Source organism: Perissodus microlepis, chromosome 18 (assembly GCF_051167445.1).
Source record: "Perissodus microlepis isolate ML-2025 ecotype Zambia chromosome 18, ASM5116744v1, whole genome shotgun sequence".
Lineage (NCBI taxonomy): Eukaryota > Metazoa > Chordata > Actinopteri > Cichliformes > Cichlidae > Perissodus > Perissodus microlepis.
The window spans coordinates 15,771,035-15,789,731 of record NC_140478.1 but is presented as its reverse complement, the minus strand read 5'-3'; the positions used below and the strand labels follow the sequence as shown (position 1 = coordinate 15,789,731).

Genomic DNA, 18,697 nt, shown 5'->3' with positions numbered 1-18,697 from the left:
TTTAATACTTACAACTTTCTCACGTTAAAATCACGGGTATTTGTTTTATTGTAAACTTCTGCTCATGTACAGAAGGACAAAACTGAAAATACATCATACTGGTTTGGCAATCTGCCTGAGACATCCAAAAAACATAACAATAAATAAGGCATTGGGTAAACTGTTAAAATAAAAGAAAGAAAACAAAAGGAACAAAACTCCCCTCTCTCGACTGATGAAGTCATGATACACAGTGGTAAAAGGTGAATTTAAAACAGCAGTAAATCAAGCACGGTTTACGGTAACTTTCCTTGACAGACTGCGTCATTGACACCAGTTGTATTGCTTCGGGAGCATATCGTATTTCTAATTACAAGCATTCTGGCTGCAGCTGTACAGTTCGTGATGCGACATCGTTTAGTCTTTTAGTCTTTCGTGGTCGAGGTGTGTCCGTTGCACCTCCTCGCTTCGTGTGCTTCGCAGGTCGAAGACAGCCACCAGTGTCCGTTGCCTCACGCCGTTAGGTCATTCGTTCGTGAACATGGTTAAGCTGAAGCACATGCCCTGATACAGACAGTGTAAGTCCACTTGAATGGAACAGTTTGCGTTTCCTCCGTAGCCTCGCAAAGAGGTGAGTGTCGGGCTCGACGTAGAGTGAAACCCTCTTGCGTTGCTGAGGGTAAACAGTGTTTACGTTTGCTGATATGTAAGAATTTACCATTCCAAAAAATAAACATCTGAAAAGTGCATTTTTTTTAGAATCATATGCATTTCTGTGGAAGTTACATGTATAAGCCACAACATTTAAACCACTGACAAGTGGAGCAAGTAACCTTGATGACATCTCACCCACTTAAACACTGCTGCAGACCAAGAATGGCCTCTCCCAGCAAGGCAACGCACTTTCAACCACTATATAAAACTGCCTACGAATAACTCCAGGGACCCCAAAATCGAGAGCCAACTGGGCATCAGATTAGAGCCACCACCGTGAAACCCACATGAGCCAAAGCATGCAGTGCAAACATCCCTGTCCCACACACCAACCTCTCAGAATTCCAGTGAATGCACTCTGTTGGATCAGAGGTGTTTGGCAAAGAGGATCCACACAATATTTAATAGGTGGTTATAAGATTGTGGCTCATGTGGTGTATGTGTGTGTTGTAGTTAAAGTCGCATTCCACACACAAATTTCACTTTTGAGTATCACACACCTTCTACAGACTTGATAAATTTCTTTCAAAATGTTAAGTTTCAACCTTTAAAGTCACTCGGTTAGCGTAATGTTGATTAAGGATTCTTCAGAGGTGAAGAAAATAACACCAGGTTTCCCAGGCATGGATTGAAACAAGCCCCAGACTAAAAGAAAAATTAAATGAAGATCGACAATGATTAAAGTTTATGGTTTAGGATCAGGCTTAATCCATGTCTGGGAACGAGATGTAAATGTTCAAATAGCTGAAGAAACATCTGAGTCCATTCTATTGGAGATCTTGAAGGATAAGAACCAGAACGGATTTTTTTTTGTCAATCTTAATGCAATAAAATAACAGCTGACCCTCAACATTTAAACACATTTTGAAAAAATTATGGACATTCAGATCATCTTTATGCCTATTCTAAGTTGATTAAATTGATGTGCAATATTTAAAAAAAAAAGCTTATTTAGCATTTATTTGGTCAATGAATTATCAGATACTCCAAAATTGACTTCCAGCATCACTTTAAAAAAAGATATTTAATTTAAAGATGTTTAAAATGTGTGTCACCTAAAAAGAAAATTATCAGCTCAATAAGCCACGAGCCCTTGTCAGTGCTTACCTTCTACCTCCTTCTCTTTATGTGACTGCTTAGTTTTAAAATCTGCTGTACTGAGCATGGATTTTAAATAAATGCAAAAACAATAAATCTCCCAAAGCTTTTACCGTCATCCTCAAGCCACAAAATAGGTGCTTAATACTCAAAAGTGATATGTGTGTATTGTTATCAGAAATTAAGTAGAGGTATGGATCCACTGGAGTCTTCTTACATTTGAGAAATTATTATTCCCGTTTGAAAGTCTAACAAATGCATACAATCAGAGAATCATCAAAATGCAGCAAGCCGGGTGGTGTTTTTGCAGATGGACAGTAATTGTTGTGCAGGCACTGGTTGAAGCCTCCTCTGAAGAAGCCTCCAGTGGACCTGTACCATTCATGTGCGTGTGCATGTACAGTAAACAGCAGTGATGTCATCACAGTCTAATGTGTGCTGGTTAAAAGACCCCACCCCCCTCCCGTGTCTGGTAGTCTTGGTTCTGTACTTCAATATTTTAATCAATTCCTCATCCGTTTAGCAGATGGCTGTGAACTGTATTGTATTTAAATGCCCTTTTCTCCATCAGGTCAAATTAAATCGAGCTTCATTTTCTCATATCATTGCATGTGTGTGTGTGTACATTTCTCTGTATGTGTGTGCATTAGTTAAAAGCCCAGTCGAAATCTATACTTCTCCCAGTCCTTCCGTGATGATGTACTTACTGATACATCCAGAAGATGGGAGGAAAAATATACTGATCATGACGCAAGCTTTAAACTCGACCCTCACCTACTCCCCTGCCTTGCTGTTCCCCCCTGCTCCACTTTTAAACTTCACTACCATGACGGTGATGTTATCAGGGCAGCCACGATAGAAAGACTGTAGGACGATGCTCTTGGCACCAAAGTGAGGCTCGTCCAGGCGCTCGCGGACAAAGCGCACTGCCTCCTCGTTGCTGAAGGCATCCCACAGGCCATCAGAGGCCAGGATCATGAACTCTGGCTGCAGTTTGTCCAGGTCAAAGGTCATTATGTCGGGGTCGGGAATGACTACGTTAAGGTTCTTCAGTGGGTAATCCCCGAGGGAGCGGGACATAGCGAGGATTCCCTGGACTCTCCACGATCCATTAAAACTGATGAAGCCTCCTAAAAGTAAAAAGAGTAAAATTTCCAATTTAAAGTTTAAGAAATAACTTTAATCACAACCTATTTCTAACACTGCATTGAATTTAACTCAGTGATTTCCCAGAACAGACCAACAGATGGCGACAAAGGACCCCATATCCACAGCAGCTACACAACGCCTAAGCTTTATATTACACTCTTATACTCATTATTTACCTGCCCTCTTGATTCTCTTGCGCTCTTTAAGCTGATACGGCTTGTGGTCATGTGATAGGGCGACAGCATTCCCATCTTTGTCACACAACACACCCCGCGAGTCTCCAACGTTGGCCACTGTGAGCTCTCTATCTGACAGCAGCGCCATCAGACATGTCGTTCCTGTGTGGGAAATTCAAAGAGAAGACAAAAACAAAAATCCAAACACTAATCATTAGTGATTTTTGTACTGTAACCAGCTACAAGTAAAAAAAAAAACACCTCAGAATTGTTACAGGCACATCTTTGTGATCTTATATTATCCTTTAACTTTTTTATTTTAATCACACCACAAAATATAACAAATAATTTTTATGCCAGATTAACAGTAATACTTAAAACTAGATTTTGTTTTGTTTATGCTGGCTTTTGAGAACGTAACTCATGACTTCAGATAGCTCCAAATATTTGATTAGACAAATTTTTTATTCCAGCTGCCCCTACTGATGCAAAACTCAAGGGATTTGTTTTGCTGCTTCGCAAACCTGTGCACCACTACACTACAGCAATGCACACAGTAGATATGTTTCAAGTATGGGGTGTTTTTTGTTGTTGTTTTTAAGATTTATTTTTTGTATTTTACCTATATTGTACAATGTAGAGGGTGGACAGAAAAGCAGGAAGAGGATGGGGGGATGACTTGCAGTAAACCCCACTCATCCCAGTGAGCTATAGCAGCACCTTTCCTGTAATGAATTTATTTTCACACTACCACAGAGGGATTTCAGAAGATAAAACTACCTTAAAGAATATGCTCGATGACATGTATGAATGTGAGCTTTAAAATAAATAAATAAAACATAAATAAAACAGAGTTTTCCATAATAAAGTTGCTAACCTGTGGGTCAATACTAGATCAAGCTCAATTATTAAAATTAATTTTATAGAGACACCATTGTGCCAGTGGCCAGTCATTAACTGTATCGTCACTATCCTGATGAGATGCTGTGGCAGACTGTCACCAAAAAAAAACATCAATAATGAAAAATAATAGTAGGTCAAAAATATGAGGAAACTGTTTTCCCAGGCAGACGTATCAAATGCCACCAACCGATCAATCTGAACTGTTTCTCTGAAACATCAGCGTAAATCTGGATCAGCATAGTGTTACACAATCATCTCACTCTTCTAATTCAGCCAGCGTTTCGAGTGGGCTGTAGAAGGACTTGGCCAGAGACGTAAATGTCAGGTGGGAGTACGGAGATGAGAGGGTATAAGACAGGAAATTGTGAGGATTTTCTTTCATAGGTGAGGTTCTGCAATGCCAAAGTCCCTTAAGAGGAGAGAGCGTGAAAATGAGAGTACTCGAAAGCATCGTTCTTAACATGCCAACTTCCACGCAAACAGCCAGCTTTATATTAAAGTGCACTAAAGGAATACTCTTGACACTTCTTGGCAAAAGTGCTTGCACAGTGTGTTTACAAGACATGTGAGACGTGCTTCCTCTATTTGTCTCATGTGGCAATTTTAGTTTCAAAGTTTCCCCCACACACACATTGACCACATATCTTTTTTTTGCCCATTTCCTTCCACCCTCCTCCTCCTCCTCCTCCTCCTCCTTCTCCTTCTGACCTGCTTCATCGTGGTTTGCAGAGAGCTTGTCCAGCATGTCACGATCCACAGCCAGGATGCGCTGCTCGAGAATGCTGGCGTACGAGAGAGCGCTCTCTCTTTTCTCTCTCTCAAAGGCCTGCAGCTGCTGCTTCAGGGACTCGGGCAGGTGGGCCTTCACATAGTCAGCTGCAGCCTAAGACGTCAGAAGGGGAAGAAGGGAGGCACAGAGAGGATTAGACACAGGACAGTGCCTGTGATCATAACAAATAAGTAGAAAGAAATAGCAAACAGATGTTTCCTTAAACTGGTGCTGCCCAAAACAGAGCCAAAAATAAACAAATACTGAAAAGTGGTCAGCAGTCAAACTCTTTTTATTTAATGCCTGCTAGATTTGTATATTGGATATACTGTTTATAAATGTAATGTTGATTTCTGGTGACTTTTCATATAACTTTTGGTGCCATAATATATGGATCGATTTCATCGTGTTGAATAAATACAATGTTCCCCAGCTTTGAAAGACAGAATAAATAAGGTTATGATTCAGATTATTTTTTATGTCTCGCCAGGCAACACAACTTTAATTTAGAGGAGTGCTTTAACACCAGGTGTTCAGAGCTGAATTATTGAGCAACCTCCTCGTCTTCCAGCCCACTCCTCCACCTCCTCCCTTCACATATCTGCTTCCACCCTCGTTTTCTCCGCCAAGATTTCCATTATGCTAATGCTGTCAAATCAAATCTAAAAACGGGAGCATTTTACACCATCTTGATGTCCCTGCATTCATATTTCAGATTCACAGCTCCTACGAAACAAGGACACTTTGTGCCCTTCAGTCCACGCGCTTTCATTTTGCTCCCTTCTGACGTGATGCAGTAATAAAAAATAATACTCGGGTTTATCAGGTTTATCCACGAGCGCAGTTGACATTTGAACCATGATATTGCTCAAAATATTTACCGTGAAGTGTATGGAATGTCTAATTATGTCTAATTATCAGGAGGGACAAATCAAGTCCCTGTCTGCTTCCTGTGCTCAATGATCTATTTAATGGAGGAGAAGCACTGAGGGAGGCTGGATCAGGGAAAGAGCTTCAAGTGTAAATTTCCATTTGCAGTAAATAGCAGGAAATGCCAGACTGAGTGCAGTTACAAACCTCTCGAAGGACTCCAATATTTTACAGCCTTTACATTTAATCAGCTAATGTAAAATATCATCTCAGCCCCATTTAAAGTGAAAATACAGATTATGGATCTTGATTTCTTATTAACTGTGCTGTTTTACTAAATTCTACTTCTTCCCAGAGCCAGCATGCAGGATTGAATTTTAGTTTGTACAGCAAAGTAACGTGAAAGCCTGTTTAAGGTGTTAACTAGTCAAAGCAAATAGTCTCTTCCCCTGTAAGGCAAGTTAAAAATGGAGCAGCAGCTTGTGCTGACTTTTATATTTCAAGGCCACAATTTGTGCCTTGATAGAAAATAAAAACTGTAGAGAAAAACACAGAATGTTTGAGGAATGTTGTGCATATTTTCAGAGCCAGGACACCCTGCACTCAGAGACGGCCTGTTCTATCTGCCCATATTTGGCTTGGCAGTATGGCTTCATTCAATATTGGTGATGCGTGAGGGTTTGTGTGGCCTTCCAAATGCACGAAAGTGCAAAAAAAAGATCAGCAGCAAACAGATGTCACTTCCTACAGTTTGTGCCTGCATATCATTAGCACTGAGGGTCCCACGTAGTTTGTTTTTACTAGAGCCTAGTTTTTATACTGGGAATTGTGGTTACTGTGTTTGCATGTTACAGCATGTGTTCTGTGCACTGATGCTAATGACCCTTCGTTCGGTGCGTTCGGTGTGAACACAAAAAAGCAGCTGAGGTCGATGTCAAAGCAACCCAACACAAGTCCAAAGCCTTTGTGACTACTGATAAAAAGAAGGGGGGCAAACCTGAGTAAAACACATATAAACAAACCAGACAGAGCAACACAAATCTGACTTATGAACTACAGAAACTAAAGGGAGCAAAGAAAAACAGTAGACACTGAGCGTGAAAAGGAGAAAGAGGGTGCAAGATCGGGAATTAGAGGAAAGAAAAATATTTGTTTACACAGTAGAAAGAGACAGAAAGGCTAAACACAGTCTGTTTGTTTACCTCCCTGTGACTGAACACATCCGGACGCCGACAGTTACAGCATTTCTGGGAGCTAACAAACTAATGCCTGTTTCCTTAAGACAGCAAATTAATTGCCTGTGTCTAATGAATCCCTTAAGATGTGCTTAAAAGAGAGGATAGACTGGATGTAATCACCAACTCTTCTGATTTACTGTTTCAGATAGTTTTAAGCAAAAATCCCAGTTTCACTGTTTCAAGTCAAATGTGAACTACAGTTTGTTTTCTTGGCCTGTTAATGATACTAAACTGGATATTTAAAAGCTCTGAAGCGAAATAAGTTAGATTAAGAAATTAAAAAACTTTTTCACAACTCCTTAATTTTCAAAATATAAATAAAAACTGATGTATTTATTAAGAAAACAGTAACACTTTATAATACGTCTTAGCCCGTATTTCCTCAGATTTAATGTGGAATTTGAATGAAATTTGTTCTGAAATTAGGGTGCAATTTTATTAGGTACACCAGAATAAAGGGCTAAACTCAAGTTTATACATATGCAATTTAAACTTTTTGATATGTTTTATGGTGACCCCAATGAAAGCAAGAAGCTGAAACATGAACAATAAAGCTGTTCTTAATACTACAAGTGCTGCTCGAGCTTTTTTCTCATAGGGCAAGGTTAAATAACTCCATAATAGGACCCAAGACCATAAAAAAGGTGCAGTTACAACATTAGACAGGAGGTTAAACCACTCTTTAACACAGCCCACACACCTTAAAGTAGAATCTATTTATTATTATTCAAGATGGGGAGTTTAAGGCACTCCACAATACAACTGCCACCTCTAAAAGTAAATTATACTTATGATGTCAGAAAGGGGTTTAGGCCACTCTACAATACAGCCCATGACCCTAAAGGTGGGGCATATTTACATTGTAAAACTGTAAGGTTAAGCCACTTCATAAAATGGCCCACAAGTACATGTAAAGTACTTGAAGTTACTCACTACCTAAAAGTACTTACAGTAGAATTGCCACCCTTTTAATCACATGTAGGTTTCTTATAAGTATTTGCAGGTAAATAAAAATTCACCCAAATTTCATCCAGTTTCAAAAATAAATGTAAAATTTCAAGTTAAATCTGGAGGAATTACAGGCCAAGTCATGGACTGTATCATAAAGTGCAACAGATAATACGTATGTGGAAAATATTCCAAATTAGAAATAAGATTTATGACTCAGGCTCGTTCCCATTTGCTGTACGGGAACAGCAGACCATTTTTATTGAGCATATACTGCATTTAGGGACAAAACTTCCTTTTTTCCATACTTTTATAGCTGCATGGCACTCTTATTCTTAGACGTTATCACTGAGTGAAATATGCAACAATATGTCCTATACTGGGAGCTCTGTGGGACAGTGGTGATGGTGTGACAGATGGCGCAGGACATTTGTTCTTCAGGCAATCCTGAGAAACAACTGACTCTTGATAACACAGGGACTGGAGGGCACACACACGCACATACACACACATACTACAAACCATTGTTCTTGCACACACACACACACACACACACACACACACACACACACACACACACACACACAAAGCCCTTTGTGATGAAATCCAAGTCACCTCCCTGATTGGCAGTGGTGGAGGTGTTCAAACAAGGGAATACAATGCCGGAGTGGGGAGGGGGAGCTCTCTACCACCCTTGTGGAAAGTTTGTAACCTTAACTTTTGTTATTTCAAACCCTGATTGGTAGCAAATTAACCCACTCAACGAGGCTAAATTAAGATTTTTTTTTAATATCTATAAATGTAGCAGCATTAAATAAAACGGCACTCTAAGATACATCACGTTCTCTTTACCTACCAAATTCACTGTGCTGCTAAAAAATAAAATAAAATACAATAAAATAAAATAAAAGGGGCCCTCATAACCTCTTGCTTACCTCGCCACCATGACCATCAAATATCCCGAATATGGACGGGTGGCTCTTGTTGGTGATGTCGGTGAGCACCTCGAAGCGATCCTCCATGTGGTCTCTCCTACCTTGTATGGAGTACACGGCTACGTTGTTATTCTTGAACTCCCAGGTTTTGGAGAACTCTGCATCCAGGACACTGAGGCCTCCCAGCCGGTCATTCTGCATCATCTCCGCCACTTTCCCCTTCACCATCTTCACCGCATCCCGGCTGGACTTGACGATGGTTTTGACTTCGTCCGTGTGGAAGAAATAACTCCACAGCGCCAGGCTTATGCATAACAGAAACAATGTCTCCGGCCTGAGGAGAAAATAACGCATGATCCGACCCAAAAGAGACAAGAGCGTCATTGTGTCTCCTATCATCACACGCAACCAAACTGCGGTCTGTCTCTCCCCCCGTCTGCACAATTCACTCCATCCGCTCAGCGGAACTATGAAGAAATCGATTAACTACCACTGTGTCAGAAAAAGACAGGATTTAAACATTTGTTCGGAGCTCGGTCTGCCTGCTCCGAGCGCATTTACGCACTGTGCACAGCTTGGCTGCCAGACACCCGGCCGAAAACAGAGGACAAAAGAGAGGAGGCCACCCTCATTGGTTCAACACAACGTCTTGGTCCTATCCCCGGCTCTCTAAACAGCTGCAAGAGGATTCTCCGAGTTGAGCCGATCTCCCACAACCCATTGTAAAACGACGGATTTTCTGGGTTAGACCCACCACGCTGACAGACATAGGAGTCACCAGGGGGACGAAGTGACTGCAATATGTCCTTCTTTTTCACCGCTGACCCCGTTCCTACTGTCAGATATGTGCCGATTCAGTCTCCGCATCAACAACACATTTCACACACACACACATACACCTTCCTACTTAAGAACTGTCAAACCACCAACAAGGAGCGAGAACAATATCGGAAATCCGAATGTGTGTTTAACGAAGCAAAATAGTAGAAGAGGCAGGAGCTGCGAGCAATGCGGCCAAATCAGGTGCTTTATGTTGAAAGACCAGCGGAAACGGTTTATTCGCAGCGAGCAACTTCACGTCCACTCGTTCCTCAAATGCAGTCGGCACTGACGAGACTGCGCAGCCGCAAACTCAGACCATGCGCAAGCAGAACGCTGGACAAATGGTGGTGACTGCGGAATCAGATGATGAGGTCATCTAGTGTAATACATCACAGTCATAATCTAGATAGCGGCATTTTCACTTCGTATGACTTAAAATACTGTGTGATAATGTGATGTTTTATGGGGCTGCTGACTGTTATGGAGAACATTTAACGAGGCCCAAAATAAAAATGCAGCAGAATAGAAAAAATACATAAATTAGTCCCAATACTCATGCAACAGTATTTAAAAGTAGATAAAATTATGTGGTCGTTTCAAAGCAGGCAGCTTTTGGCCCTAAACTAATGGGAGGCGATGTCTTTATGTTTTACAGCAATGGTTGAAAAATGCCACCTCCTGGTGGCAGTTTAAGGAATAACACTCACTGCTAATTCTATAATTTACATTCTTGGAGTCAAATGATGGAGGGGGGGGGGGGGGCACATAAAGTTGTAAAGGGACAATTCCAGGCAGAGAAATCATACCAATTAAAAGCTTTAAATTTGGATTAATCACTCAATTAGACCTATTGGCACCAAATGTCAGTCCAGATCTTGTGTTATTTGCATACCTCATCTTTCCCCCCTATTTCCTCTCCTTAAGAATGCCTTCTTGACAACTACCACTGAGACCATTTCTGATCAGGCTTTGATGAACAGTAGATGGATCAACTGCAGGGCCCGATGCATCTCTCAGGTCATCTGTCAGGTCTTTTTTTTGGAATTTTTCCTGCGTTCTAAGGACTTTCAGCTACTGTTCATCTGCTGTAAGTAGTTTTTTGTAAGGCCTGTCTTCTCCTAAGCACACATTGCACTCCATGCTAAGAAATGCCCAGTTTTTAGCTAATACTTTTTTGGGAATCAAGTTGTTGTTGCAAAAATACAATGCCTAAAATACCAAAAACAAAAACAAAAAAAACCTCCAACGCACTTTCTTTTTCTTATACAATAAAAGTGCCTTTATTCTTATTTCTTTATCTTGGTTATATTTCTTCAGCAAACGGGCCTTCATCTGGGTGAAAACACCGTCCATGAACACACTGAATCTCTGCTCCCTAAGGGGTCTTCGACATGTGGTGTTCCAGTAGTAGAAAACTTCCACTCAGGGTGAGAGTGGAAAATTCCACCAGTAAATCTTCAACAATAGGAGGAGTCCTCAGTAACTTGGCAGATGCAAGAGCTCAAATTCAATCCAAGTCAGACAAAAGAAAAGACAACAGTGAAATCAACTAATGATAACATATATGCATCTTCAAAGGGACAATTTTTAGTGGCCTGTATTTTACAAATCCAAAAAGGTTCATTTTGGTTAAGACTTCTTTGTCTAGTACCTCTCTGTACTGAAAGAATAATGTGGTTAATTCAAGCCCCTTATAGTGTAGAAGGATTATTATTATGAAAGTCCAGGTAGTGCCATGGGGTAAATAATGTTACCTGTGCGTATGGCATATTCGTGTTCTGCTAACCTATACAACCATCTTTTTATTCTATCAATGTAAAAAACACTTTGCAGCTGGGACACTGGCCTAAAGATTAAAAATGAGGTTTTAAAATTAAAATGGTTTATAGTAAACTCGTTTTGTGAAGCAGAATCAACAAATGTCACACTTTGTACTACATTTAAGCAACGATTGCAATGAGCTTTAGGTTAAATACAACAATTCTTTGAGAATAAACTTATATTAATTCCATATGAAAGTGCCTTGAAGTTTTTGGATATCTTAGTGTACATGTATTCATTCCAAAGACCACCTAAAATGGGAGTGTTCTGAGTCCAGGAAGCCTTCCTTCTTAAAACAATTTGAAATATGTTAGGCCTTCAAACTGTGTTGTCTTTGGCATTTTGTGTAGATTCAACTAAAGAAATGGGAACACATTATGTGTTTTCGTGACAGGCTGCTGGTAACAAACTTTTATTATATAGACACACAACACCGGCTCATCCCTTAAGTTAAGTGCCTTTCTTATGCTTGAGCGATTCAAAGGTCAGTGTAAGGTGGCTAAAATAGTAGAGTTCAAGGACTGCACTGTAAATTAGTGTAAAAGCAGCCAATGTCCAAAGAAAAAGTTTGAAAAACCTTCAGAAAGCTGAGAGAATTATTGCTCAAGATCCCTTTAAAACATTACGAGAAAGTCTGGCTGCTTGGAAGCATTTTTTTTTTCTTTTCAGATTAAGGAGCATGCTTAAGGTAATCGGACTTAACCTCTTAGTTGTGCTTTTGTTTCAATCTTACAGCAAATTATTTCATATAAAATAAATTTTTTTGTGGTGCAGTCATAGAATTTGCCAGGATGTCTACTAATGACCTCCTCCTTTTTATTTATTCATTTAATTTATTATTTTACTTTACTGGGAAAGTCCTCACTGATCAACTATTTCTAAATATCCAAATCTCTCATGAGTTCATTTCAGAAACTGAAATGACATCCAGCACAACTTTCGAGAGATGTGAAGCTCGGTTCACTGGTGCCAGGTTTCCGTGAGGTGTACTTGATTTACTGGGTTTACTTTTAGATCAAGGAGATGACTAGTTAGATTACTGGTGCCTGTTTTAGGACACTGATCCTTGTCCCACTGTATCTGGTGATCTGTTTGCTTTGAGGTGCTGCCAAATGGTGTAGTGAGTTGACAACTCTCACTTGGTACTGCACTTGGTAACTCTCATATGAAACGGTATTCATTACCAACAATGTGTATGTTTTTGTGTATAAACAGTCAGTGTATGCAGGCATGTTCTTTGACTGTGTATCTGTCTTTGTAACTTTATATTGTCTCCTGTTTCTGTACAAAGCAAGCATGTGTGTGAGCAACACCTAGGCAGTTTGCACACTCCTGGGCCCTGGATTCATATCCAATATCACAAAGACATAAACTCTTGCCTTGTACAACAATCTGCTTTAGTTCGCATCCCTCAGGAGTCATGTAATCTGTTGCTGCCAGCCCACCTGCCACCCAATAACCCCAGAGTTTTCTGTCCCTTGTTCTGTCATTGGCTTAGAGGTACATAAGCTGGAGAACCAGGGCAATAAAAGGAAGGAAGAAAAACTGCACCGACCACTTGTTCTGAGGGACGGAGTGAAGAATCAAGTGTCATCAACAGGTAAGATGCCCTCTGTGCTATTTGTCTGTGATGCAAGATAAATGATCAGCGCTTCACCCGTTTTGCCTGAATTCTTCCATTAGATTATTGTGCCCAGCCGTCAATATGCCACCCCTTCGGGCTGTTGTGCTGACCACTCTCTGCATGGCCCTCATGGCCATGCTGGCAGCTGGTGCCAGAACCACACGCTGGCCCAAACCCCAGAGCACCAAGAAGCCACCTCGAGCTGGCGCCAGCGGTGATGGAGGTGGACGATTTGGACGAACCACGACAACGACCCCATCTCCTACAAGCAGCCTGAACACTGAAGAAACAACTGACATTATGATGGATGCATATTCCCTGCCCTCTACAGATAGCACGACATACTCCATTGACACATACCCCACTGAATTTCACAATGATGCCATAGTGCCCCCCGGGAACATCCTTTCAAACTTTACCCTTGACTACAACGAATGCTTCTTCAACTTCTGTGAGTGCTGTCCACCAGAAAAAGGTCCCGTAGGGCCTATGGGAGAAAGAGGGCCAACGGGGCCACCAGGCGAGAGGGGCATTCTGGGTGAGACGGATTTTAACTTTTTTTATTGTAAGGGAAATTACAGTTTAAGTCAAAGATTTTATTCTTTTTACTCTCGTGTGTTGTCAGGGTTGCCAGGAGAGAAGGGAGAAACAGGGCCCAGAGGACCTCCAGGACCAGCAGGATTACCTGGAGCCAATGGACTCAATGGCGACATAGGTACAACGAGGCTTGACAGCAGGAGAGTTCTTGAATGTCTAAGGGTTTCTCTCTCTCTGTCTCTTTCTCCTTTTGTGCAAAACGGTGTTTTGTATAAGTACTTTTTGGATGTCATTTTCTACGCTTTATTTATCAAAACTGCTGCAGGTGAAAAAGGTGATCCAGGACCTGCAGGTCTACCTGGTACCCCTGGTATGCCAGGAAAACCTGGAGAAAAGGGTGTGTAGTTTCCTGTAAGAACCTGGCTACACATGTGCAAAAGTCATGATTTATAGTTATTGTTTCTCAAAGTGCATTGAGGTACATAATAACATATTTTCATTCAAACCTTTCTTCCTAAATAAACATAAACCCTCCACACACAGGTGATCCAGGCCCCAAAGGAGAAAAAGGTGAACGTGGCTTCCCTGGTCTAAAAGGAGACCCAGGAGAAAGAGGAGAGCCTGGCCTGAATGGGACTAAAGGCATCCCTGGCCCAGAGGGGCTGATGGGTCCCCCAGGGATTCCTGGGTCAAAGGGTCAGAAAGGTGAACAAGGGCAGCCAAGTGAGTGTTTGCCAGGTGAGAAAGGAGAGAAAGGTGATCATGGACCCCCAGGTCTAAGAGGTGAGATGGGCCCCCCAGGACTGAATGGAGCTGACGGTGCACAGGGAGAACGGGGGGAGCCAGGGCCTCCAGGAGGGAAGGGTGATACTGGACCTAGAGGCCTCCCAGGTGGGAGGGGACTGGCAGGGTTGAGGGGAGAGAAGGGGCCTAAAGGTCCTCGTGGGCCTCGGGGTCCCAAAGGACCTCCGGGTCAGAGTGCCGTTCAGGTTCGATCTGCCTTCAGTGTAGGTTTGTTCCCCAGCCGCTCCTTCCCTCCGCCGGGCCTGCCTGTGAAGTTTGATAAGGTGTTTTACAATGGGGAAGGACACTGGGACCCGGGACTCAATAAGTTCAACGTCACATACCCCGGGGTCTACCTATTCAGCTATCACATCACTGTGCGCAACCGGCCTGTGCGTGCAGCCCTGGTGGTTAATGGAATGCGGAAGCTACGGACAAGAGACTCTCTGTATGGCCAAGACATCGATCAGGCATCTAATCTCGCGCTGTTGCAGCTGAACGAAGGTGACCAGGTGTGGCTGGAGACACTGAGAGACTGGAATGGAGTTTACTCCAGCAGTGAAGATGACAGCACGTTCTCTGGCTTCTTACTTTACCCAGACATAAAGACCAAACCTACTGAGCTGACAAACCTGTGAATGCATCCTCGACAGAGCTCTGATTTGAGCCTCTTGCAGACTCTGCAACTTTCAGCCTTTTCCACTGCTCTGTCATTTTAATGTGATTCAGCTAAGCACTGCTGCTCAGTATCTGCTAGCTCCCATGCTAATCAAACCAAATGCTTTACTTGCCTTGCTGTACCTGGAGACGGGTGAGGCCCGATTAATCTTCTGTATGCAACATTTCAGCTCTTTGTAACACTGCATTAAAAATGACTCTGCTTGAAACTGATGATCCTTGGGTTGTATTTACACAGAAACAGCTTATACACTCATTTAAAAGCTATTTGCCATTGCAAAGAGAAGGGAAAAGCTCAACGCCAGTGAACCATTTGTATTACTTGGACATAATTTAAATAAATGACATATTGCATTTGTTTCCCACTAGAGGGCGCAAGGTGTTCAATTTTTGGACAGAAGCTCTGGAGATTAATACACAAAGACAGTAGGCTACAAAAACATAATGGTCCCACAAATATTTCAGATAAAGATTGAAAGTGATACCTCTGTCGTGATGTTATTGAAAAAACTGCACACTATGGCAACGATATACAACAAGGGGAAAAAGGCAAGTCTGGATGATTCACTGGAACGCAGAAAGTAATATGATTTAAAAAAACACATTATATATACATGTATGTACACATATATAATTGACATTACACCCCCATAACGTCATACACCTTAGTCCTGAGCAGAGATGATAACCCTCTGCAGTAGATCAAGCTGCACCATAAATTATACTCTAATGCTCCCACACCGCACAATGAAAAATAGAATAGAATAGACTTTTACAAATACTATATCTCATTAGACGTTAAAGAGTCAGGACTTCTCACCAGATTATAGCCGATAATAACTCATTTACTTTTATACAGCAGCAATTCATTCTGAAGATAAATTACATTCAGTACATTCGGTATACACTCAGCCACACCGAGATGCTCTGAGACTTTTTATGTTGTGACGTGTTCGTTAAATGTAGGAGGCAGGGGAGCTGCATTGGCTGGTTTTAAATGCTTTTCTTTATGCAAGGTTGCAATTAGGCACAGTCACATATTTTTCTAAGCACATATGATACACTTACACATACAACAAAATGTATAAGCAAGATGAAGTTTTAGATACTAATAATGTCACATATTGAGCACCTAACTTGTGCAACAATTTTCACAGAAATGTATCCTCAGATTACCTGACTGAAGTGTGAATATGAATCTCAGAGTCATAATGATCAGTGTATCTAAGTATCAACATTTCATTGGGAGTGAGACAAATAAATGAGATTTAAATCATTTTAATTTATAAAAACTATTAAATAAATATATTCTTCAGGGCTTTCTCCCACTTGGAGTCTTAAATAACAACAAAGCTTTAAAATTGGACATATACCTGAGAAGTGTATTTTCACTCTTCAATGCAATTTAATAAAAAAAAGTACTTAGTGTGTGTATTCATTTACAAATCTGCGTAACACTTTGATTTACTCTGGAGAACATGTGTTGCCTGAGGGGGATTTATATTTCAGGTTGTACACTCAACCAAGACTGCTGCCTGTAGGAAGATAAACAGTTACTATAATCAAAAACACTGTATCATAGTAGACACAGAGGATTTCTATTTACACTGATGTCCGAATTTTAAGGCAGCATTTTTTTCTCTGGTGTCTTTCATGAAAAAATTTAGGAGGCAGGTAATGTTTTTCTTTTTCAGGTCTATCATCCACACTAAATTGAGTTAAATCATACTGCAATTTAAATACAACTGTAAATACAATTGTGAAAACTTTGAAAAGAATTATGTAGTATTTATGTAGCTGATCACCAGTGATTATTCAAATAACATTTAAATACAAAAAAACATTTAAATTGTTCAGACAAGGTTAGAATTTTCAACACCAAAACTTTCCCCGCTCTTTTTTTTTTTTTTTTTTAATTTTCTTTTAATTTCATCCTGATCAAACACCACCAGATTTGGTTAGCAATCAAGAAACATTAATGTTTGGCCAAAATGAAGAACCTTAGAATTACTAAGAACTTTAGACCTAGTTTGGAAATCTCCGTATCCTTAGTGACATTTGAAGAACTCGAGTTAAACTGACGTGTTTTTTTCTTTCTACCTAATTATAACAGTGAATTAAAGAGTAAATGACAGCTTTATAATAAGGAGTCACTGATGCTGATGCTATCGAACTTGATAAAAATAGTCTCCAGTGCAACTCCATCAAATTGGATGTGACAGAAATGAAGTACAAACAATAGCTGCTTTCGTTTTAGGTAATATTAGGCGTGCTCAGCAACAGCCTGTTCCCTGTACAGGAACCTCCAGACAGGAAGTAGTGAAGGTAGAAATATCTCTCAACTGGAAAATCTTTATTGATTGGAAGATTGACTTGAATATTATGAATTAATTTACCTTTATGAGGAATATTGAAGGGAAACCTGTTAAAGAGGAAATCCCAGAATAACATCTCCATCTACTGGTGAAGGATGTATATTTCTGTCAAAGTTCCACCTTATTCATGCTGCTGTTCATGTTGATGGTGGTGTGTGTGCGTTTGTTAAATGTTATTTTGCTTGTTTGTTTATAGGCCTATCTGCGGATATGTGTGCATAAGTGTGTGTGTGTGTGTTTGCATTTATGTATTTTCCTACTACTCTGTGTGAAAATATAAATAACTACCTTGGCGGTGTGTGCAGTGTAATCTGCTCCCAACAGGCTGGATTCCCACTGTGAGAAAGACAGTATATTGTTCCTGCAGCACTACAGATAACAACTCATTAGCATACTGAATCATTTGGCAGCAAGAGCCACTCTGCCACCCATCTGCACTGAGCTGATAAACACACACACACACGCACACCAGCTCTCTCTCTCACACACACACACAGAGATCCATGCAGTGGGCATACGCATACACACAACGCTGCTCTCACAAACACATCCACACACACCCGCAACAATCTTCCTCTCATTCGCTCTCTTTCAATCCCTGTACACTCCCTGTATCCCTCTCATTTGTGAGTCTGTGTCTTTTTGGAGAGTTAGGAACACTGGAGCAGGTAAATGTTTGGCAGGCACTAACCCAGAGAACCCCTCTGCGGAGTCCCAGCACAGTCAGAGCACAGCGCGGGAGAGGTCTCCAAACACCTGGATGTCTCTGATGCTCTCTGGAAGCAATTATAGCTTTCAGAAATGTCTAAGTGCTGATTCTGTTGTAGCAGTGGTGGCACAGTCCTCTGTGAAAACTTATGGGATATAGGGAAGAAGTCTTGAAAAAAAAGTGCTTAAGCTACACCTACAAAGCTAATTTTTTTTATTAATGAACACAGGCTGGGGAGCATAACTTCAATAAGTAAAGAATTTATGGGCGGTGGAGTCTTGATCAGTGTGGCTGTTTCACAGTGTGTACAGACACAGCAGCAGACAAACGAATGCAGTGGAGGTTGTCAAAACCACTTTCACAATGGCAGGATATCCTGAAGGTCACCGAGCCATGTTAACCTCCACAGGAAGTTGTCACTTGGTGGGAGGAAGAGAGGATTCCAGCATTCATTGGAGGAGTTTCTCTGAGGAGGGCTGGGTTTAGCTATAAACCAAGCAGATATGGTGGGAAACAGCTGCGAGGAATGTCATTATAGGAATTAATCACTGAGGTTATCCAACTCTTAA

General features: G+C 41.0%; 2 protein-coding genes across 2 annotated transcripts; one reads left to right on the top strand and one right to left on the bottom strand.

Annotated features, from left to right (window-relative positions):
• Positions 1 to 15: 15 nt before the first annotated feature.
• Positions 16 to 9,695, bottom strand: ppm1la (protein phosphatase, Mg2+/Mn2+ dependent, 1La). The gene is made up of 4 exons (XM_084911962.1): positions 8,780 to 9,695; positions 4,728 to 4,902; positions 3,117 to 3,278; positions 16 to 2,921 (listed from the first exon to the last, which is right to left on the bottom strand). The coding sequence occupies exons 1-4, from the start codon at positions 9,176 to 9,178 to the stop codon at positions 2,566 to 2,568; spliced, it is 1,092 nt and encodes a 363-aa protein (XP_084768088.1). The 5' UTR covers positions 9,179 to 9,695; the 3' UTR covers positions 16 to 2,565.
• A 3,426-nt stretch (positions 9,696 to 13,121) lies between these two features.
• Positions 13,122 to 15,199, top strand: otol1a (otolin 1a). The gene is made up of 4 exons (XM_084911601.1): positions 13,122 to 13,584; positions 13,672 to 13,761; positions 13,909 to 13,980; positions 14,127 to 15,199. Exons 1-4 carry the CDS (start codon positions 13,128 to 13,130, stop codon positions 15,002 to 15,004), a joined length of 1,497 nt encoding a protein of 498 aa, XP_084767727.1. The 5' UTR covers positions 13,122 to 13,127; the 3' UTR covers positions 15,005 to 15,199.
• Positions 15,200 to 18,697: the final 3,498 nt, after the last annotated feature.

Bases quoted from the DNA above. Each gene is read 5' to 3' on its own strand.
- ppm1la (XM_084911962.1), bottom strand. From the start codon at position 9,178: ATGATAGGAGACACAATGACGCTCTTGTCTCTTTTGGGTCGGATCATG. The intron at 4,903-8,779 runs GTAAGCAAGAGG...CTGACGTCTTAG, and splicing joins TTGATGGTCATGGTGGCGAG to GCTGCAGCTGACTATGTGAA. The intron at 3,279-4,727 runs GTCAGAAGGAGA...TTTCCCACACAG, and splicing joins TGCAAACCACGATGAAGCAG to GAACGACATGTCTGATGGCG.
- otol1a (XM_084911601.1), top strand. From the start codon at position 13,128: ATGCCACCCCTTCGGGCTGTTGTGCTGACCACTCTCTGCATGGCCCTC. The intron at 13,585-13,671 runs GTGAGACGGATT...GTGTGTTGTCAG, and splicing joins AGGCGAGAGGGGCATTCTGG to GGTTGCCAGGAGAGAAGGGA. The intron at 13,762-13,908 runs GTACAACGAGGC...AAACTGCTGCAG, and splicing joins TGGACTCAATGGCGACATAG to GTGAAAAAGGTGATCCAGGA.